General features: G+C 41.1%; 1 protein-coding gene across 1 annotated transcript in view; it reads right to left on the bottom strand.

The window, feature by feature from the left end:
* Positions 1-22,575, bottom strand: part of TRAPPC10 (trafficking protein particle complex subunit 10) — a 44,745-nt gene extending 22,170 nt beyond the window's left edge. Inside the window, exons 1-8 of the mRNA XM_081858570.1 lie at positions 22,314-22,575; positions 6,753-6,834; positions 6,046-6,181; positions 5,494-5,690; positions 2,298-2,493; positions 1,758-1,869; positions 1,265-1,512; positions 407-553 (exon numbers count right to left, since the gene is read on the bottom strand). Of these exons, the coding sequence (XP_081714696.1) occupies positions 407-553; positions 1,265-1,512; positions 1,758-1,869; positions 2,298-2,493; positions 5,494-5,690; positions 6,046-6,181; positions 6,753-6,834; positions 22,314-22,473 (1,278 nt within the window). The 5' untranslated portion in view covers positions 22,474-22,575. The remainder of the gene's footprint in view (positions 1-406; positions 554-1,264; positions 1,513-1,757; positions 1,870-2,297; positions 2,494-5,493; positions 5,691-6,045; positions 6,182-6,752; positions 6,835-22,313) is intronic.
* Between the last annotated feature and the right edge of the window lie 1,230 nt (positions 22,576-23,805).

The raw sequence follows: 23,805 nt of genomic DNA, 5'->3' as shown, positions 1-23,805 counted from the left end.
CATGTACACCCCTATGCAAATACAATTGTCCAGTGTACGATGTGGAGAACAGACTGCCATGCTGAGCAGGTGGGCTAATCCCCTCACCCAGTGTACCCATGAAAAACTACATTTGTATGCACATGCCAGGGTCTTTGGGGGGGGGGGAAGATTGTCAGCTAGACTGATGCAAGAAGTACAAAAGTTCATTATCTGGGAATGTAGTTAGTCAAATGTATCCTGGTACAGTGTTTGGTTAAGTAGTAAAATGAGTGCACTGACCTTGCAAACATTTGTCTGATCCGTTAGAAGCAGAACTTCAGTATCATATTGGCCTATCTCCCATTAAACAAAAGTTGTACTGTGATTGTAACTACGAAACTTTACCACTGACAGTTTGGCAACATGCATAACTCCCTTTGTTTACCTTTTCAGTGGCGTAACTCCATAAGCCGACTGTGTGGGAGACATTGGCATCAATCTGAGACCGATCACAGCAACCTTCTATTCTCTGCAAAACCTCCAAGCAGCTCAAGAAGACCCAACAGTCCAAAGCGCCAGGAGGAACAGAGACCTAAAGATAAGAACAACAAAGACATAGTTCAGACCCAACGTTTATTCTTATAAGGCAAAAAATGTATAGATTAGTACTAACGGCTTTTAACGGCGGGTTGCATGCAACACAAAGCCAGGTCTTGAGGACAATCTATCATCTCCTGCCAGACACCACAAACTTCCACACAAACTAACTAATCACTTTCCAAAGGAGGCTCAAGTTCTTGCCACCCTAAACGACCCTTAAGCTCAGGGTTGGGAAGACTTCAGGTTTGCGGGATTTACTTTGAGTTTGTCTTTTTATTAGAACCCCAAGACCCAACAAAAAGAAGTCAGATGCAAATAGTGTCAGGAGGCAATGTAAAACTATGAGCAGACACTCGGCTGGGATCAGAAATTTGTTTTTAGTAACAGAATTGAGCTCACAGTCCTTTCACACACAAAATTTTACTCCTGGTTCCCACCTCCACCAGCATTTCTCATCATAATAGACTTTAAATTTAAATAATAATAGCAATAATAAATATCTTTTGGTTGTAGCTATTGTTAAACGACCAGGAGTGTGAATCCTTGCTGACATACTTCAAATCACCCAGAAATCTACCCGCAGACCCCAATCTCTCTTTTGCCCACCCCTGTTTTTGGTCACTCTATAATCCAGAGCAAACAAGGAGCCAGGGAGGAAATTTAAGCATTAAATCTCTTGATGGATTAATTTACATAAACTTACTTCAAGGAGCTTTAGCTCTTGCACACAGTTGTGGAGAAGTTCTAGCGCTCGCTGAGATACCTCCCACGGTCTCTGGAGAAAGATCAACAATGTGCACTGGCGAGAAAAGAGGTAACTGCGCAGGTCTAACAGTGTGGCTTCCTGGTTCTGAATCAGTTCTCTTTTCTCCATATCTATTGGCTTACGAAGAACCAGCCCGTTCCAGCTTCGCACCGGTTGGCAGAAAAAAGTCAGCCAGTTTGCGCCATCTATGCAAAACACACACAGTGAGAGGTAACGACACCTGGCACATTGAAGTAATGTGAATTAAGCTACACACATCCGTATGAAAGTTTTCTGTTGAATACACTTCTTATTACGGGGAAATAAAAAGTTTACACAATCAAGTGGATTATTTGTCACCCTTGGATTGCTCGAATTTAATTTTGCAAAGCAAAAGTCATCAGATCTCTTCATGGAAATGCTCAATTACACTTCTGATTTAACTACTTACCACCAGCTCCAAAGTTGACAACATACTGGGAGAACAGGGCATCCAGCTCATCATATTGCACAAGGGCATCCTCAAATTGCTGCAGCATTTCAAAGACAAAGGCCAATTCTTCCTTTTAATATATAAAGAAAAAATATGTTAATAGTTAGGGTGCAACAAAATGGAAGCAACAAAACTGTAGCAACAAAAATTGTACAGTACTTAGTATCTCCCCCGCCCCGGCAAAAATAACCGAAGACTACTCTTAGGAAATCAAGGGCCAATTTTTAAGAAAAGTCTTCACTCTTGAAAATGTGTTAATCTTGGTGGTACAAAGTGGGTACTGGTTTGCATCTTTAGGTCCCTTTTCTATAAGCTCTGTGCAAGGTAACTAAATTGACTCATGCAAGAAAAATCAAACACTGAAACAAAAACTTTTTCTCATGATTTTAGCTCTATGCAATCTAAAGGAAACAGTTTAATGCAAACACACTGTTTGATGCAAGCAGTACAAGGCTAGTTTTAAAAAGGTTTATTTTTCCATAGATTGCTTTACTATACCTGGACCATAAAATATTCACAAAAACTCCATCCTGGCTCTGTCCTCTTCTCCCTCAAAGTTCTCATGTCATCCTCAAATTTGCCAAGGTTTTTGGTAAAAGACATGAGAAGCAGGGTCCTGAGTTTTGTCAAGAAGGCATTCCAGGACTCCTGAGAGCGGGAAGAGTCTTTCAAGGGGTCAGATAGCACTACACATCTGTAAGGAGGAAAGAATCATAAAATCGTATAATCATACGAGTTGGAAGGGACCCCGAGGATCATCTAGTCCAACCCCCTGCAATACAGGAATATGCAGCTGTCCCTTATGGGGGATCGAACCTGCGACCTTGGTGTTATCAGCACCATGCTCTAACCAACTGAGCTAGATTAATTAATATTTTGGTAAAGAATGGACAAATCAAATGGGATACCAGACTTGCTAGGAGGTTACTTTCTTTTTAGCAAGAATAATGGGGAAATGGTTTTATCACTTCACACCACCAGAGTCTCAAGGTGTTTTAAAATTATACCCTAAAAAAATCAATAAAACAAAACAAATGTAAAAGATTAAAAAGTGCTCCTCCTAAGACAAAGTGGAGGGGCCAACAAGCGACAACCCCTCTGCAGGGGAGAACCACCCAGTTTCAAGGTTTCTGTGTTGTAGGTTTTTCACGAGCAAAAACCCAAGACAGATCACTTGCACTGAAGTGTTATAAAGTAAAGAAGTAAAGAAAAAGGACACAGAGTGCTTAGAAGAGGTTTGGTCAAAAGGAACTCCTCAGAGGTACCTAAATAATATCCACATGCGGCATGATATGTGTGTGTGTGTGTGTGTGTGTGTGTGTGTGTGTACACAAGCTCTGTCCTCCTTCCAAAAATATCCCAATATTAGCAAAATAGGCCAGCCTGTTATCCAGGGTATCCAACTTTCCATTCTGATTAAGCCAATAAGAGAGCAGGCAGCAAAGGGATATCCAAAAACAGTGCTGCCTAAGGACACAACTTTAGCAATGGAGAGTGCAATTACGAGCTGCTTTGGTGCATCATTATTTCCTATCTAAGTGCCAAAGTGTGAGGAGAAAGACAAGGCTGAGAAAATGGCAAGACCCAAGCAAACCTGGCCTCTATTGGCAGCTCAAAAGGGGCCCTGTTAATATTAGCAATCCCACCCTGACCTGCATAGTAGCATTAGGACAAATATAAATTTGAACAGTGCTGTATTGACATGCCCCATGGTGCAAGGATGTTCACTTGAACAACAGGACTTACCCTCCCACCTTCCCATGCACCATCCCTAAATCTGCTCTGTAGGGTTGGGAGAGCGCCAGAACAGGAATCACTGCACTGGCCAAATGTTCTCCTTAGCACTATATTGGATTCCATCCCCTGCTTCCCACCGAAAGGCAGAAGCCTCTTGAGTGGACATTTCTTGCTGGCCCTGCTTTCTTCCAGAGGAGGAATCACAGAATTCAAGTCCAACCCCCCGCAATGCAGGAATCTTTTGCCCCCTGTGGGGCTCAAACCCATGACCCTGAGATTCTTTAAGAGTCTCATGCACTGCCAACTGAGCTAGACTTAAATCTTTGCCACTTTGCTCTGTTCCTGGTTGAACAAGAATGTGAATTTTCATTTGGAAAGTTTTATGAAAGTGGTCAAACTGGAAGAAAGCCAATAGACTTATTTTTTGTTTCAAAATATTCTGAAATATTTTCTTTCACCAGCCTATTTTGCAACACTCACCAGTTACAAAACCCTGTGGTTTCTTCCTATCAAATGATTTCTAAGCATGGACTCCATGGAACTTCAACTTTGTGACCAATGACTTACACCCTAAGAAACTATGTGATTTGTTAGAGAGTAACAACAAGAGCTATTTCCACTGCAGGTTAAGTGTATGTTTTAAAGGTAAGGTAAAGGGACCTCTGACCATTAGATCCAGTTGCGGACGACTCTGTGCTTGCAGCGCTCATCTCGCTCTATAGGCCAAGGGAGCCGGCGTTTGTCCGCAGACAGCTTCCGGGTCATGTGGCCAGCATGACTGTATGTTTTATCCAAGTGCTAATTGGTCTGAGTTTTAAAGACAGGCTAGAGTACAAATGTACATATATAAATATAAAAGTGAGCTGCCTCTGCCTTATTTCCACCAATTCCCCACTTCCTCTTGTCCTACATGTCAGGCCTTTCCTGAGTGCCCCCTCAGGGAGCACTGAGGCTGCAGTAGAATAGTAGAAGCCATTTTGGCATATAAACAACATAGGAATGAATGGATGAAGGAAGGAAGGAAGGAAGGAAGGAAGGAAGGAACAAACAAACGTACAGGGAACTGTTTTGAGCGTTCTTGTGCAACTGCAGCACTGAATAATGCCTAGTATGGAATCCTCTCAACTAATGTGGTATGTCCAGGTTTCTAATAAGCCCTTGTATACATATTCACACACTATATCGTTCTATAGCATGTGTTCCAAGTTACAAAATAAGTACAAACTAAAGGACTACTTCACATGTATTAGAATCATTCTTAAAATAAGCAAGCAATTTTAAATCAGAGGTGTGAAACCTGTGGAGAGCCCAACATTGCTTGATTACAATTTCAATCATCCCCAGTCACTTACTGAGGCCGACAGGAGTTGGAGCCCATGAATACCTGAATAAGTATCAGATCACTTGTAGAACAAAGTTATCTTTTACCCTCTCATAACTTACTAGGAAAAATTGGTTTGTTGATAAATACTAGATGATATCATTTAGAAGAGACTCAGAGAGTAATAACAAATATTCTTTCTAAGAGCTGCCACAAAGACACAAAATGTAAGCCATGTTTGACAGTATAACAATCTTAGTTATCTAGGATCCAAATTGTTTTTATAAGCATGTTGACAAGCACTAGACTTCTATGATGTTGGCAACATGCAAACATAATATCTGAAGCAGTCCCCCAGCATCTCTAATGGCAGGAACGGATCGAGCTCTGAAGCTTCTCTTTCCCAATACTTTTGGATATAACAAGGGTCCAACCTTACATTGCTAAGATACATTGTGGATTCCAACTCTCACCAGCCCAAAATAGTACACCCAATGGTCAGAATGATGGGAGCTGCAGTCCTGCAACATGAAGAGGGCCCAAGATGCCCCACCCTTTCCTCAGATGAAAGACTATCAAAAGTTGTCCAGCTACAAATACAATAAATAAAAATTCTTAAGCTCCAGAATTACTTACCTGTCACTCTGCTTGTTACAGAAGTCATTTCTTATTTTATCTACTATAGATGTTCGGGGAAGGATGTTTGTTTTGTTTTTTTTCTTGGCATCACACTCTACCACTACAATTAACCAATCCATAGAGCTGTGAACTTTCAGAACATTCTGCCACTTGGTGATGTCATCTTTTACTGTAGCTTTGTACACTTCTGTGTCCTAAGGATATAAAAGATTAAACACAACATCAGGTTTACTGAAACATACTTGAAATGCTTTTTCCTGGAACGCCAGAGGGTGGGGAGTTCTAAAACTATCAAACTGAATTGGGGGGGGGGGCCCTCTAGTATTTTCACTTGACAGATCTCTCTGTAAAAGAGTCTTCAACAGTTTACTTTAAATACACACTGTTAACACTAGTTTTGCTAACTAGATGAGGCATAATTCTAGTTGGCACAGAGCTCCCCTTGCCCATAAGTTTAATAAGTTCACCCACAAACTATAAGAGAATGAAAAGCTAACTACAAATTACCTAGCTGTTAGTTCATATTTTAAAACACACACCCGTACTTACACAGCATTCTGTCCAATATATATGGAGAAAGGGAAATGTCAGAAGAGCTTTGTTCCCTTCTTTAGGTAGTAGCTCTTCTTTAAATTGTACAAAATTAGATTCCAGATGAATCATCTTAGGAGCACGCCCATAAGATCTGAATAGTATATAGAACACGGATATTACTACACACAGAGCAAAGCTGAGAAAAAGAAAGCATGTAGGGCAAATATATTGGCTATGGTAAGATGGCAATACTCAGTTCAGAAATCCAGATGCAGTAGTACAATGTATTTAAAAATTGTGTAAACTTATCTTCTCTTACAAAAAGCAAATCTGAACTTACAGAAGTTTTTAATGGAAGACATTTCATTTTTTGTTTACCATGAACCTTATGAACAGTTAGAATAGGTAAATCCCTCATTTTCAAGTGATTTCTATTTACATTCTTCTATTATCTTAACACATATTCTATTCTGAAACAGGAATTATGTTTGCAGCATCCACCCAAAACTTTTAGCCAGAATAGTTATACTTTTAAGACAATGAAACAGGACAAAGTAAAAGGTGTAACAATTAATTGCGAGCTACTTCACACCTCTGAAAACTTGCAATGTCTATTCCTTCTAAGTTTCTAAACTCATCTCAAGTCTTGTCAAGAGACTGCTAGAGGGCATCATTGCACTGATTCCTTGCCCAATGCATATAATGAAGAAAAGTGGAACTACCTTCTCCATTCCATGGGCTCTCTTGGGAGTTGCTGAGAAAGTGTTGGATACAGAGAACTGAAGAGATTCTGATCACCAGCACCTGAGAAACAAAAATATAAAATTCTGATTATTGTGACTATTATCCATTTAAGTTTCAATTATTAGACATTTTTTACAATATGCCTTAGCTATTGCCAGGTGTTGAACAAGAATCTAAAGGCAACATATATACATTAGGGGTTGTATTCAACATAGTCCTAAGGTGAACGTCCCATCAATGTAAGGATTTCTCGTTGCGTAATAGAACATTATCCCCTTCTCCTCCCACTGCGCCCCCTAAAATCTGTTCTGGGTGCCTCCCAACACCTCAGAGCAGATTTGGGGATGGCACTGAGGGCACGGGGAATCCCACTGTGTCAATGCTGATTCCTGCAACACCGCAACTAAGTTCACATAGAAGAAACATCTCAATATTGAATAGGTCACTTCCTAGCTCAGAGAATGGTTCTTACTAATTAGTTACCTATATCTACGATCTATAATGTCTTTGTCCACATGTTCCAAGCACTCCATTCTATCTCTCTCTTCCACCAGGTTGTCAGGGTTTGCCTCCTCTCAGCATTCCACAAAACTGAGTTTTTGTGGAGATGTTCAGGGGCTCTTTTACCCCTTAGGGCTTTTTCCCTGCATAATTTTTGAACTTGGGTGTAACTCTGAATTATTCCAAGCCTGTACTTCTCTCTTGCATGTAGATGGTGTGATTTTGTCTACAAAAGCCTGAACACAGGAAGAGTCAGTATTAATATATGAAGCAAAATCATAATCAGTTGATAACTGATATTTAATTGGCTGCACTAAAAGTTTTCTAAACCCTACCATGCCTATCATTTCAGAACATGCTAGATTTTGGCACAGGAAAAAATTACTGCAGCTTTGAGCTCTAATGGCGCAATGTGAATGTTTATATTATTTAAAAAATCTGGGAAAAGTAATGGTAGAAAATGATCAGCTCTGTAATTTTTCAGTAGAAACTGTCCTTCCAACTACATTTTGCAGAGTACTTAAAACTGTAATAGCTTTTAAAACTTTGATTTGGAGGAAATGGATGCTGAATAGGAAAACTGTTTCTCATACCACATCATTTTTGCTCTCCTTTTCCATCAGACTATGAGTCCAATGAAAATAAAATGCATGTGCAATAATCATCTCACTATTTCTTCAAATAAGTTTCTGTCAGGAGCAGCAATGTTCAGCTTACTATTATTTTTGCAATTATCAAGTAAGAGCCATTGCCAACATGTTAGAAATTCTCCAAATCAGTGTACTTCAGACTCTCTGCCAATAAAAGATTCACGTTATGCCAGAATAATATTCTGCTCTGGCAATCCCTTGGATTTTTAAGAGCCCAGTCCCTTGGACTTTAAAGAGACTAGTCATTGTCCTTCTGCAAACAGTTGAGAATGCTGGGGCTGTCCTGCCACCAGGCCTTTTAAATCAGCTACTGCACAGGGTGTTTTAAATCTCTTTTAGCTCTTAATTGTTTTACTCTCTGCTACCTGGGTTTTCAGCTACATCATATTATAGTTTTCGTTATTAATTTTTAATTTGGCTTATTCCCCAAAGTAAACTGCCCCAAGAATTCTGTTATAAGTATGCCCATAAATAGCGAACAATAATGAAGTCAGCTATTACAATAGTGCTCCAATACTGTAGTCTTTTTCACAGGTAGGGGAGGGAAGGAGTAAAATACAGGGTTATGATGAGAAAACAAGGAAGAAAGCACAGAGTGGCTGTGTATCAGTTAAAGGGCAGATAGGATTACAAAGTTATTTTGCAAGGCTGGCAGATTAGGCTTTGGGAACAGAGGTTCATTAATGCTAAGTAAGGATTAACATAAAAGTTGTGGTCTTCCTGTAATAGTGGGAATGTGCACAAAGAGATATCTGAGTGATCAGTGGGATGTTCTAAACAAGGCAACCACAAAGCTGGAAAAGCAGGCAGTGGCACTTAGCATTTTGTCGGAAAAGAAGTGTAGCAATGCTAAGGCTGGGTTTGCAAACATCCTCTGTGTGAAACAAACCTCCAAAATTATGCATATAGAATAAGCTACATAATTTATTCTATTGGCAGAGGCCAAGAAGGAGCTATGGGCTGGAAGGTTACAACTACACATCTTGGAGAACTAACTGCACAAACAGTTTTACACTAAATCCAAATGCCATAGCAAAGAACACCAAGATGGATGGAAAACTTAAGAAAGACTGAACATCAGGTGCTGCATGTTTGACAACTGCTCCTACATTTTCTACTAAAAGTCCCGTAACAAAAACACAAGTCAAAGACTGACACTTTGACACCACCTTTTGTTTACTTTTGGTTTTTTCAGCTAAAATAATCCCTAAATCATCTTGTAATAAATTAATGCATCTCAAATTTTCAAATAATGCACAATTTCCATTTTGGACTTTCTCACCAGCTATTTGCAGATAATGGACGAAACTGTCAACTAAGGTTTTAAAATTATGTCCCGACAATTTCTATGGGAGTTTTTAAAACCATCTCGTTTAAAAAACATTACTAAAAAGCATTAGACATATTCCCCAAGTGCATAGGGGACTTTTCCACAGAGTAATAAACTGCTGCATGTTCCCAATATGGGTTTGGAGGTCACCATGTGACACTTAAGGACACTTAAGGTCTTATGCAATCAAAGCTAGTTCCCTTTTGCTGTGAAGCAGCAAAGTGCTGGTATACAACCTATCAGTGTAACACACGTATGTGAGCGGTTCCTTACTGGAACCCATTACCTCAGGCTTCTCAACATTTCCCTTAGACCCAGTTGCTATAGCCATCACCACTTACTGACAGGAGAGGATGTGAGATGCCCGATTAGTTTCTTATTCTTGCTTTGAGATGGTATCACTCCACCAACCCCGCCCCTCCTAAACCCAGGGCAAACTTTGACAAATGCCAGTTCTCTAGCTGGGCCCACCATCATTATTCCTACCACCATCAATATAGCTCAGTTCAGTAGTAGAGGGTACCGGAAGGGGTGCATGGTATAAATAAATTCACTAGCATTCCCATCTGAATTACACTCATTGAAAGCAGTGTTCGAAATCAGTCCAAAACCACTTTAAACCAAGTGAAGATGCCTGGGCATCAGGAGGTACATACCTGGAGACTGTTTTCACACATTAATAACCCATCCTGTAGAATTCTATCAGATATATTTTATCTGCACAATCAGAATGAATTTCTAAAACTCTTTTTCTGAGCAGCCTGAGCAGCAGTAGTCAGCATTAAGAAAAAAGGCAGGAATAGGCCAATATATATGTGGACTGTTCCTGGATCAAGTGACTTTTCTCCTTTAAGTTCTCAAAATTCTTAACCTAGCTCAAGGTTGCCATCTGAACTAACCCGATGTTAAACTGATAATTACAGTCAGTAAATCATTTGAAGAATACGACTTTATAGAGCTGTCTTGCCGAGAAATGGCAACTAGGCATTCCGTTTTGGCAACTGTAACCGTGGTTTAACCATTTTGGCGCCTAGCTTATATATCCGAGTTTCTAACACTGGTATGCACAACAGGAGCAAAGAACCCTGTGGTGTAGCTGCCTGGCTATTGCAGGGCTGATATGGAGAGAGCAATACAAATCTAGGAATCAACACTCAGCTGCTGCTGCTGCTTCCCCACCTTAATTCCTTCTCCCTCCTTATTTTCAGACATCATGATATATTGCTATATTGCTATAGCTATATTGCTATATAGCTGGTGATATATCATGATGTTGAAATCCTGATATTGCCAAGCCCTGGTGAGAATCAAAATGCTGGCAAGATGGTCTGATCCAGCAGGACTCTTAAAGCTGTTATGATACATCAAGTGTCCTTTGCTCACGGTGCATACACTGGGAATCGGCTATAAATGTCAAGAAAACAGACATTTGCCCTACATTTTGATATGAGGACAAGACAATAACGAAACACACAAATTACTGTTCTGCAAACAGAAAAGTTTATTGCAAAAGGGAATGCAATCCAACGGATGCTCCCCATGGAGGAAAGGGAGGCAATTTTCTCCAATTCCCCCTATCAATCCCCCACATTATCTGACATAGAGGGGATCTCCAAATCTCCAGAGCAGATATTCAGGGGGCAAGGAGAAGGAAGAATCAGCAAAAAAAAATCAGCTCCCCACCAGCTTCCTCTAGCAGTAGGTTCCTGTAAGCAAATTACATTCACAGGAACTCTGGATGCAGGCCACTATGTGTTAGTCACCAGAGGAGGAGGGGAGGAGAAATCAGCAGTCAAATATATTTACATTTGCTATAGAATAGAAACAAGTAATAATATATAGCATAGTAGACAACTCCAGATGTTGCTGAACTCCATCTATCAGCCAATGGTCAGCGATAATGGAAGCTGGAGTCCAACAGCACCTGGAGGGCACCACACTGTGCTAGCCGTCTTGTTATAGTTCAACCAGCAAGCCCAGGAAGCTCTCACCCTAGCAGGGAGCGCTGCAATTGCTGCCGCCACCAGCAAGCCACACATGCACTTCTTTGTTGTGTCTCAGGTCTCAGGTGTGCCTGGGTTTACAAGGCCTTCAACACAGCAGGTTTGAAACAGGTATGTAGAGTAGAAGTTCTGTGGTGAAGTGGTAGCTAGGTCATATGTTATTTGAAATTTGGTCATAATCAGGCTTGAGGATCAAGTCCCTAGCCTGTACAACCATGGCACAGGGGCATTCATTAGTTTTGCTGCCCCAGAACTCTCCAAAACATAGGCATCATAATCCTTCTGAACTTTAGTGACCAGATTAAATTAGTACAGTATTTGATAGCTCTACACTGATATTTTAAATGTGTACTATTTTTGTATTTGGTTCTAATGGGATTTTATTTTATTCTGCTGCTTTTTGTGTTATATGACTGATTTACCACTGCTTTTAATGAAAACTGTGTTGCTGTTTCATCTTTATGCTCTGTTAAGAAAAATGTTAGTCTGCAGACTAGCTTTAAGTTTCTTGTACTATTTTTATGATAAGTTTGTGCTACTAGTGTTTTCAATGATAAGATTAGAATTTCTTAAAGTGACTGTATTATGTTTCAGGGCTGCAAGTTGCTTTAGGTGCTCTTTGGCAGAGATGTGATTCATGAACGAATACATAAAACAGTACTGTCTGACCAAAATACCTGAAACAGAACTGGCTAGAAATCTAAAAAAGATTTAACATTACTTTTAGGTATTTTCTCTTTATTTGAAAGCATTAAAGGAGGACATACATCATCAATTTCATTCTTGCACATTTGTAAAACTGATCACTGAGCAAGTGATTGTGAAGGCAATGTTGCAACACTACATGCAAAATACCTACATACTTAGAATAAGAAAAAGGGCACAAACACTAGTTTACAGAAGAACAGACAGGAGCACTCCAAATGCAAAAATAAAAAATAAAAGCACTCAGTATCTATTACATTCCAAGAAATAGCTATTTTCTGTTGATTTCAACTATTGACATTATTGGTAGCAACAGATAAAAATAGAATTTTTAGCATTCCCCTGAAGAATTTCACAGCTCAACCTAAGAAGTTTACAACAACTTGGTATTTCACCTTTTCTGAACAGTCTGCAGAAGTGCAGCACACAGAGGAGAAGCATTCCTCCACAGTCTCTTCTTATCACCCCTGTATACTTGAGTGTTCTATATTTGGCGCTTTATATGTGCAATGTGAAAATCTCAAATGGGAATTTTGGTTTATAGAGGCCGTTCCAATTTCAATGTTAAGTCTATGGTTCCTGGACCGACCTTCTCTCATATAGTAGCTTAACAGCTAATTGTTGTCCCACATCAGATTTAATTGCTGAAATACAGGTTTGTAGGGTACACAGTCAACAAGATTAATAAGAGAATTAATAAGAGAATAAGAGATTAATAATAAGAGATTAATAAGAGAAATGTATATTATCAGTTTCTAGGGACAAGATGTCTAACTGGAGGCAATGTCTAACTGGAGGCAACGAACATGTGGGATACTCACGGGTATTCTTGCACCAAATACATTTCTCATAAGAAGAGCTCCTGAAAAGGTGGCACACAGTAAGCCTGCAACTTATGCAGATAAAACTTGTGTGCATTCAGCTCTACGTGCTTGGAAGAATTAAAAGAATTAAAAGGGGGTTGGATGGGAGTGGGTATCTGGGGGGAAAGACAATTATACCTGCCACTACATCCAATGTGTTTCAATTATACACAATTTTGGCTTTAGGCATGAATCCCAGAATATACCCCCTGTGTAAGCTGAGGCTTACTGCATTGACACTGTAAAATAAATAGACTACCAGTAGTGTCATCTGTTACACAGGGGCAAGCCGGGATATGTGCCTAGCAGCCACTCTCCTGCCTCCTCCTGCTTATTGTAACTGGTCCTTTCAGAACAAATGATCTTATAGTAAGTGTGATGAGTGATGAAGAAGCAGCACCCCTACAAAATAGGAGTGCTGGATGTTCTTCCTCCAGTATTCTGCACTGCTGGCATGTTCTGCAAGCAGTGCTCTGCTTCTGTTCATGGTATACTATCATTGCACGTGGCTTCTGTCTTTAAATATAAAATTTACCTATGTAGTATCAACTTTACTCCACTGGTGTAGTGAAGGCTGAGGATTGAAATTTTCAATTTAAAAATCCAGAGCACTCTAGGAGAAGCTAGGAACTCCCTATGGGATAACTTGTTCACAACACAGCAAGAGGCTATTCTAGCATGAGCCCAACCATTGTTTAAAGGTTTTTATGAATGAACCAAACATAGTTTCATTCTATTCACGTCCCCAAGCAAAGCAAATTCCAAAGAAACAGTCTGTTCCTTTTGGATGATTACTGGAAACTTACATCTGTACAATTCAATTTATGTACATGGGAACAACTGAGCAGGTATTACAAGGCTGGAGAAGCAAGAAAAACAGCAGGAAATACTTGCCTCTGAGCTGCCACACCCTAAATCCCCCGAACTGATTTGCCAACCAGTGATCTCTTTTCAGCCTTTCAACTGGATCCAAAACTCAAAATGTCTGAGTTTTCAGATTTACTGCTCCACACAAGCTCACATTCAGTTGGCAAGTCAGTTTCATAGTCTCTTTACACTGTGAAAGTGGGCATGTGAACTTACCAAGCCAATGTTACGTGCTGACAATTAACTTTCATGGAAAGTCGTCAAATCATGCCAAATGTAAAGGAACAATTTGAACAACAGAACAGCATGGATCATCATCCCATTAACATTTAACCAAGCATTGCATTCCAGAGGGAATGTGCAAAATTATTGGATTCTTGTTCAGGTCTGCCAAAGATTCCATGAGTTGCCATGCCCATCTCTTGGAGCAGCTGAGGTGGTTGACTATTGCTGCTAAGCTTTGTAAGTGATTTCAGTTCTGTATTGTTTTATTAAATGTATTGCTATATACCTTTATGTCGTTAGTCACCCTGTGCTCCTGTTTGGAGGAGGATCATGATACAAAAACAGCGTAATAAATTATAAATTAAGAAAGATGCATTTTTTAAAAGCATTCTGTTTTACTAGCAGGCGCTAAACTGACACACAGAAAATAACTCAGATAAATTTTCTCATAGGACACAACAAAGTTAATAAGACAAATCCAGCAGACACAGCATGGCTGTAACAGAATCAACATCCTGGGGTGCTCAAAAAGAATCCACTCTATGAGTTTATGTAATCAGAAATCAATGTTTTCGTGTCTGTAATTTTCCAACATCTAATATCTAAACAGGCCCACTAGGACAAATCTCTGCCTTTGCCAGCTTGCACAACTTGCTGAAAATCTGAGTTTTAAACTTTTGAGCAGTACGCTAAGAGTAGATTCTAAGATTTTCTTCCAAGGGAGTGTTTTTAGAAAGACTCTCATGTGCAAACCCACAGGGAAGTAAAAGGCCACATAGATTTTTCCAGCAAAGACTCACATGCAAGAAACAGCATTCCAGAAGCACTCCCAGTGAGAAAACATTACACTAGGTTCACACCAAACCGAAGAATTCAAATAGGCTAAAAATAATGTTGAGCTCGTACAATTTAGTAGTAGCATCTAGGAATTTGAAATATTTCTTCTGAATGTGTACTCAAAAATTACTGCTATAGTGGGTGGTAAATGAGCCTACCTACATTTAAAGCCAGCATTGTGCCTCTTTGTTTGGTCCTAACTTTCATTCATTTCAAAGCTGCCACATTTTAAGTTTCAGCCGCAGCTCTTCCAGTTTAGATACAGGACAGTGTTTGGTAGAACTGTTCATGACCCCATTGCTATCGTATAACCCCTTGACTGGAATTTCAAAAGGGTTTCATTTATTTCTACTTTACCTTCAGTGCTAATCTGAGCTCGTACAATAAATTAACTTTCTGGACACCAATGGTTCAACTATTTAGTGAATGGCAAATAGCTTTGAACATGATTAAGAGATGAACCAATGGCCCAAAACCCCAAACAGAGCTAAAGTTTCTTCTCCTTAGTACAGGCAACTCCCACTTTGTGTGTGTTCAAGGCACGTGCAACTGCTGATGTGCACACCATTTTCAGTCCTGGGAGTGGGTGGAGGCGGAACGTACGTGCACTATAACCCAGAATGCAACACCCATGAAAATGAGGATGCAATAATCTGATTGCTTGTGTCTTCCCTCCCCATTTTTTTTTCTTTTTACGTTACAATATATAAGGTTGTGCATCTTCAAGCACAGGCTATACAGTGGTACCTAGGGTTAAGTACTTAATTCGTTCCAGAGGTCCATTCTTAACCTGAAACTGTTCCTAACCTGAAACACCACTTTAGCTAATGGGGCCTCCCGCTGCCGCCGTGCCACCAGAGCACAATTTCTGTTCTCATCCTGAAGCAAAGTTCTTAACCCGAGGTACTATTTCTGGGTTAGTGGAGTCTGTAACCTGAAGTGTATGTAACCCGAGGTACCACTGTATTGTTGTTTAACCTTAAGTTTAAATAACGGAAATACATTCCTTCAGTTACCAGCTGGAATACAGCACACAAGTCACTCTCTAGTGGCTTTCAAGCATTTTTGCTTCAGGTAACATTTTCCATGCCAAAAAGCCTGCCAGACTGCCACACAACCCCCTACACCAGGACAGCAGTCTCCTAGTGCAAGGGAAGAATTCCTGGCAAGGGAACTCGACAATTCTCTCCAAACTTCAGAGAGCATGAGTTTCCAAGGAACACAATATCTTATGGGACCAAACATGCCCCAGTCCTCACTGAAATTTAATACACACACCTGAATGACTTATAACTCATAAACCTACAACAGAAGCAAACTGAAAAAAACGCTAGACTTGGACCCAGGGAAAACATACATCAGCCAACCTGTGGAGTTGACTGAACACTTTTGTACTTTCAAATTACCTACAACAACCCTAGAAAATATTTGCATTCCTATTTAGTTCTATTTCCACCTTCTCAAATTGGTTTTTCCTCCCATTTGTGCATAAACATGAGTTACAGTTGTATTCCACTTCTCAATAAGTTTCATTCTCAGAAACTAACTGCATTCAGACACAATGCTGGCCACTGTTAACATGCTCAAGCATTTCTCATTTCCTTGAACAGAGAAACAAATCACAGAATGGCTGGCTTAGTGTTTTGTCCAAACCAACACTTGTGGTTTATTTCTCTTGATCTGAAGCCAAGGTTTGTTCTTAGCTTCCCAATTGTGGTTTATTTGAGAGAAACAAACCACAGGTGCTGGTTGAGACTGGGCTGGTCACTGTGTGGTTTGTTCCCCCTCTTAACTAAGTGTGGAGCAAGATAGCACCAACATGCTGCCACCACTCACACACCATCTAATCTGCCTAACTTCGACTAGTGTCAGCCTGCCAAATTTATTTGCTAAAAACTATACAAAAAACACAAACTATACTCATGCATGTTTTAGCACAGGTGGCTTTGCCTTACATGCAAATGAAACCACTGACTCTTGACTACAAATGTTCACAAACAGTCACCAATGCTTATTTTCTTTTTTATTGCAAAATTAACATAGTTGCTCTTCTGGAATTTGTACAGCTGTACACACTGTATTTGGAATTCACAATAACTAAACTGTTATCACTCAGAATTCACCAGAACATGCCACACTGTAGCAAACATATTTACAGAGCTCAGCATGCAACAGAAAAACATTAACTCCACTTACACAGACAAGCTAATGTTCTGATGGTTCTAAACGGTTTTTGGTTACCAATTTTAGAACTTTTCAAATAATAAAATGCTACAAATACAGAACTTCTTTCTCTAAAAAATTATATCCAAGGTGTTTGGTTTTATCAAACTAGCCAAAAGAGAACTGCAGTATTTCTAACTTACATTTCTCAGTTTAAACAATGGGATAGCATGGACACAATCTAGGGCATGATATTAAAACAAGACAAATTTAGTTTAGCTCTTGCCGTAGGTACTCAGGATTGCACTTCCAACATGTATTTGTAATTCAAACAGATTACTTAGTGAGAAACTTCACAAACCAAATAATTTTGATATTCTCAACAAATTAACAATGCAACCTAGTCCTTGAGTTATACTGCCTATGTGACAATGGAATTAATATGTAATCTCTTGTGCTGGCATTACTCCAAGTTACACCAGCACTGTGAAGTTGTGATAGCATAATGACATTCTGTGTTAGAAACTCAGTTATATAAGCTAGGTGCCAAATGGCACCTTGAACCTAGGTTACGGTCGCCACAACAGAATGTCTATTTGCCAGGGGGTTGGATGACCCTCGCGGTCTCTTCCAACACTACAATTCTATGATCTAAACTACACTGCTTGACTGTAGCTTGCTCTTACAAACAGTTCACTTGTTCAAGTATGCAATAAGGAGAAACACACACAGTGGAAATGGAAATGATATTACCTACAGACTAAGGCAGAGGTTTTTAAACTATGGTTTGTGAGTTCCATTTGGGTGGTCTGTGGAAAGTCTGCAGCACATTCAAATGTATCTGTAGTCAGCCCTGCACTTACTTTCCTTGATGTGATTACGGAGGACTGTGTATGAGTCAGCTGGCTTGATAGAGATGTCAGTTGCCAACCTGGCATCTAGATGTCTCCATGTAGTCGCAATTGGACCCACTCCAGTAGCAAAACATGCCTGGCAAACTTCGAACACTGGTGACATTACAATACTGTTAAGTCAGCACAGTATAACAGGTAAAGATGAAGACATACTGGAGGAGGATCAGAGTAGTGGCCAGCTTAATCTTGAAGCTCAGGCACTGTTCCTGCATCCTCGTCTAGCATAGTTAGACCTACAAAGCTAGTATAAATAAAAACATTCTCACTGGAGTGAATGGAGAGCCACATTATACTATCCTCTCTCACAATGTGAGTACTGTATAGGATACTCTTGGAATGGTCTATAGCCACAAGTAATAAATATTTAAATGCTAGAGTAAACAAAGGTATACATCCCAACCAATTAAGATGAGTGGCATGGGCTATGTCTATGGATTTCAGAACTGTTAGCATACAAGAGGCTAAGGGAAACTTGGTGATGGGAACAGTGGTGTAATGACACTATACAAAGAAAGTACTTTAGACAAAATAAGAAACAGCCAAGGCTGACACCCAAGCATCCAGGAAAGAGCAAATGGATAACACTTATGATCTCAGACCTCTTACAGTTACTCCACTTCAGAACAAAACCAAACACTCACCAAAAACTCCAAGTTGCAACTAGAACTCCAAAGCAAAGCATGCTCACAGGTAAGAAACAGACTGCCAAAACCTTAGCCATAGTCCTTCAGTTCCCATAGTCACCCCAAGGAATGCAGAGAATTCCTATAGCCACAGATCACCTACTAATCCCCTTGCAATATGGAAAAATTGGGGTATACTAGCTAAAGAATCCCTGTCCTGTCTTAATCAACACAGCTCTGGCTCTCATTTGCATCTGCTGGTCCCAGGGAAGCAGTATAAGGCGTCTGGAAGTGTGATGGATGAGAGCAAGCTGCGATTAGACAGAGGAAGTGTGGGAATATAAATCTTCTGATCTAGGTGAAGTACAGGCATCTCCCCATTTGAACAGGAGATGCGTTCCAAGTCACTGCACAAGTCAGCCGTTGTGTTTAAGTCTGTTCTGCCCCCGTCCCATTCCAGGGTTGAAAGCAGCACACACATCAGCAGTCTCATGCAAAATGGTTGTTCCCTAAACATAACTAATAATGGATGGTATTGCACTCCTCCTGAAGGCCAAACATACAGCTTGGGAGTTCCTCTCAAATTCTATATTATCTATGGCAGTGCAGGTTGCATTGTTCCTAGGACAGCCTTTACCAGTTTCGTCTGATTTGGCAGTTGCACCTCTTCTACTAAAGTGGTTATTCCCTTTAAAGCCTAAATGGTTTGAGACCAGATTGTTTGAAGGACTACATATACAACCTCTAAAACTGGCCACAGAGCCCTTTATTGCAGACCCACAGTCAAGATTAAACTTCTCTGCTGTGAAACGCCACCTCATGGAATGAACCAACCCCTATTTGCCAGCTTCTTCAGCCTCTTTTAAATGGGCCATAAATACCTTTTTTATTTCAGTCTGCCTTCCACTGTTGATGTTGGTCTGAAGTTTTAAAATTGTTACTGCTCTGTGTTTTACTTTTGCTGACAGGTTCAAAGTTCACATACCCTTCCCCCTTCAGTCTTATCTGACTATAATAACTATGGCAATTTGGAAAGATGAAAACTCTGGATGGAGTTATATTTGAGTGCCCCTCTCTTGCCAACAATTGACTTTCTTATAAAATGAATCATAAACTCTGGTGCCAAGAGTTAAAACATGGTGAGATTTGAGAAGTATCCTGCTGGTCCAGGAAGTTACCCAAGTTCTGAAGCTGCGTTCTTCTACGCTTATGTAAAAAGTAGTTATAGCACAATCCTGTGCTCACTTAATTGGGAGTAAGCCCTATTAGACTCAATGTTCAATTAAAATCTCAAATTAAATGAGACGTATGAAAAACATTATCAGAACCAAAGAACAAAGTGGTTAATACTTACTTCACAGAAAGCACTGAAGTCCGATTTTCAATGTAATCGTATGCATGTTTACTCAGAAGTAAGTCCCAGTGACTTCAACAGAGCTTACATCTACAGAAGTGTGCATAAGATTGCAGCCTCCGACTATCAGTTTTACTATCATTAGTATACACCAGAAATGTGAAAAAAGCAACCTTTTTAAAAGTGCTAAAATATATATTTATTAAAAGGTGATCTGCAATACAGTGGAGTGTAGATTAGCAAGTATCTGACAGAAACATAGATGTTGAACCTTATATCCATACTCAAGAAAACAATGCTTGCATGACATCATAAGAAATTACAACTGACAGTTGAATCCACAATCCATATAAACTTAAGAATGATCTGAGAGCTGGTGAAGTGAGCAGGGACATCCCTAAGATTACATGTTTCTAAGCCATACATTTCCCAGTTGGCATAAGGCACATGCATATAAAGACACACAATCTTCAATATGGGCACAATAATATCCTTACTTACCTTTCAGGGTCATTGCACAAAATGTTGAAATAGCACATATGTAGTGTTTTGAACACCCTAGAATGTTTTATAAATGCTGATTTTATATATGCAAATTTATTTTGTACATTTACACACATATATACAGTGGTACCTCGGGTTACATACACTTCAGGTTACATATGCTTCAGGTTACAGACTCGGCTAATCCAGAAATAGTACCTCGGGTTAAGAACTTTGCTTCAGGATGAGAACAGAAATCACGCTCCGCCGGCGGCGCGGCAGCAGGAGGCCCCATTAGCTAAAGTGGTGCTTCAGGTTAAGAACAGTTTCAGGTTAAGAACGGACCTCCAGAACGAATTAAGTACTTAACCCGAGGTACCACTGTAATGCTAATATATCTATAATAAATAACTAGATTGCTCTCTGCTAATAATTATATATTTATGTCAACTTCAACTGAACTAAAAAGGTAACGGGACCCCTGACCATTACGTCCAGTCGTGACCGACTCTGGGGTTGATCACCTTTAATCTACTTTTCCCATAACAATCTGGTTCGACTCTTGAGTTAGATAATCTGGGGTTTGTATTCAACTAAGTTATGTTCAGAGTAGAACCACTGAAATTATTTAACATGACTGTTAGGCCATTCATTTCAGTGGGGTTACTCTGAATAAACTTAGCTGAAGCCCCCATGTAGATGTTAACTGTTCAGTTGTTTTATGGAATTATTGGGGTTTTTTTAAAGGGGAAAAAACACCACTATGTTTTTAGTACTGCAAAACATCTGGGTTAAGAGAGACATCACAGTACTAAAAAAAACTTCTGCATGATCTTAAACACATCTACCAGAAAGTCAGTCACTTACTGGCCCATACCCAAATAGATCAGTACTCCTCCCAATACACCCTGCATACATTATCACCACTCTTCTTATTTAACATAAGCAATATACAACTTAACTGCATATACCCTCAAACACATCATGTGAAGGAGAATACTGCTATCTTTTCTTTATATTTGCAAAACTGAGGCTGAAGAACTGTGGCTTGATCAAAGGCTGCATCGCATGTCCACACAGCCATGCTTTCATTGTTGTTTACTCTGATGCATGTCCCCAAAGACACAAGCCTATTAACATCTCCTTACAACAATTTAACTTTGGGGTTGTTGTTTTTTAAATCAGGCTGAAAGGAAACAGCAGAAATTTTCTTTAACATACAATTTACATTGTTTATAGTATTTATTGCTACTTCTTTAACTATGCCACAGAGCAACCTAGTTAGACAGCTTCAAGCATTTCGCAGGGCCCCACCTAATTCATTAGGAGAGCAAGGACAATTAAGCCACTGGCTAATATGTAACAGAAGACTATATACAAAATGTTTGTGGCTCCAAGCTCTCCACACCAAACAACTAAGACACACTACTTGCACCTGAAGTTTGAAAACCCAGCTTAATCACAGACACAGCAACTTGGGTTTACTCCCCTTTTTCTCTCCTTACATTTGGGAGAATGGGGAAGGGAGAACCACCACCCAGTGCAAGGTGTGAAAGAAGCATAAAAATGCACGAGGGGTACCTGCACATCCATCCTGTCAACCGTCTGCACATCCATTAAAACATGTGCAAACACCGCACATCCCAGATCATATCGGGGATTGGGGGGAGGGCGGCCTGTCTCTTGGCTATCCAGTCCACATACGCTAAAGCTTCCCGTGGCCAGCAGGACCCTCGGGTGCTCGAAGGTCTTCCAGACACACGTGCAATCTCAGAACACATGGGGGGAGGTGGGGTGTTGGGTTTTTTTTGGGGGGGGGTAAAGGATTTCCCTCTCCCAACTGCCGGCGTTTGCAGGAGGTCTTCCAGAAGCGGAGTTAAGAGAAAGGGCCCGCCAGAGGCGAAACCCACCGAGCCCAGCAGGGAAGCATCATTCCTCCCTCCCGGGGGTTTCGCTGGGGGGGGCGGCCCCCCGCCCGCCCCCCTGCCTGCCTTCCCCTCCTCGACTCCCGGGTCACTCACAGGTGACGATGGGCTTGTTCTCCATGGTGTAGATGACCGGCGGCGCCTCCACCTCCTCGTCGTCCTCCGCCAACACGCCTTCGCCGGCTGCTGCTGCCGCTGGTGCTGCTTCTGCTGCTGCTGCTGCTGCTGCCGCCGCCGCCGCCGGGGCGGGTTCCATGGGCGGGCAGGGCGCTCAGCCCCGGCTCCGGCTCCCCCGCCCGCGCCGCGCCATGGACCCGCCGCCGCTACCGCCACACCTTCCTGGCGCGCCCTCTCCCGCCGCCGCCGCCGCCGCTGCTGCTCTTCCTCCTCGCCGCCGCCTCAAAAAGGGGGAGCGCCCTCCTTCTGCCCCTCCCCCCTCCCAAACCCCCAAGTGGGCCCCCCCTCGCGCGCAGCCCCCACGGATGGAAGGCAAGTGCCAGGCTCATCCGCTTCCTGTATCGCCAGCATGACCGCTTCCGGCGGAGGAAGGAGCGGGGCGTTAAAGGGGAGGCTCCAGGTGGCGCGGCTGGCCTCCGAGAGGAATCGGAAGCTTTAAAGGGGAGGACAGAACAAGGCGGAAGGAAGGAAGTGGCGGGTCGTGGGAGAAGCAGGCAGCGCTCTGAAGACCGGGGCGGGGGGGGGGGACACAGCAAACAGGGCTGTCCCCAGAAGAAAAAGTTGCCACTGTGCGGGTTTATTTGTGCAGTCGTTCTCCCCAGTTAATATAAATGTGAACATAGGGCGTAGTGGCACAACAATAAAAGAAAATATTAAAACATTATTATTATTAGTAGTAGTAGTAGTAGTAGTAGTAGTAGTAGTATATTTCATCGCCATGGCCATTTACTTAGATTTAACTGTTCTTGTAATATCACACAAAACAAAGTTAGTTGCATGTACATCATTCTTTACTGCTTTGTTGCTGCCGCCTTGCATATCTCTTCTTGACCTTCCAGATCCAGAAGACGGGGCCAGGCTCCTCCCTCCATCGACTGTCAGCTGGCATCAGCCTGCAGCAAAGGGAGAAAGAGAAGGGATGCAGAGCCGCTCAATTTGTGCTCCTAAAAGGCCATGAACTTCAGGTGCCTCCTTTCCTGGAGCTATTAGCCAGCGTCCATGTATTTTCTCTTTCCACCCTGGTCCATTTTGCTTTTGTGCCATGCCCTTCTAGATGAAGCTCAAGGGCAGGGACTGCCTCTTCTTTAGTGATTTGTAAGCTGTTCTGGGAGCCTCGTTTGAAGAACAGGATTAAAAATAAAATTCAGAACCTGCAATTTATAGTACATATTAGTTCGTTCATATGGTCAAGAGGAACGTGTCTTCTGGCTCAGATGCATACTCTTAAGTGTTTGGGACAAAAAATGTTCCCCTGTATTCATTCATCGGCTGCAGTTCATAGAATTGTAGAATTCTATGCAATGCAGGAATCTCACTTAAAGGATCCATGACAGATGGCCATCCAGCCACTGCTTTAAAACCTTAAAGGAAGGAGAGAGAGTCCACCATCTTCTGAGGGAGTTAAAGGGTT

This window comes from Podarcis erhardii, assembly GCF_964252035.2.
Source record: "Podarcis erhardii genome assembly, chromosome: 4".
In the NCBI taxonomy this organism is placed as follows: domain Eukaryota; kingdom Metazoa; phylum Chordata; class Lepidosauria; order Squamata; family Lacertidae; genus Podarcis; species Podarcis erhardii.
The sequence above is the reverse complement of the archived record's forward strand: the minus strand, read 5'-3'. Positions and strand labels throughout refer to the sequence as shown.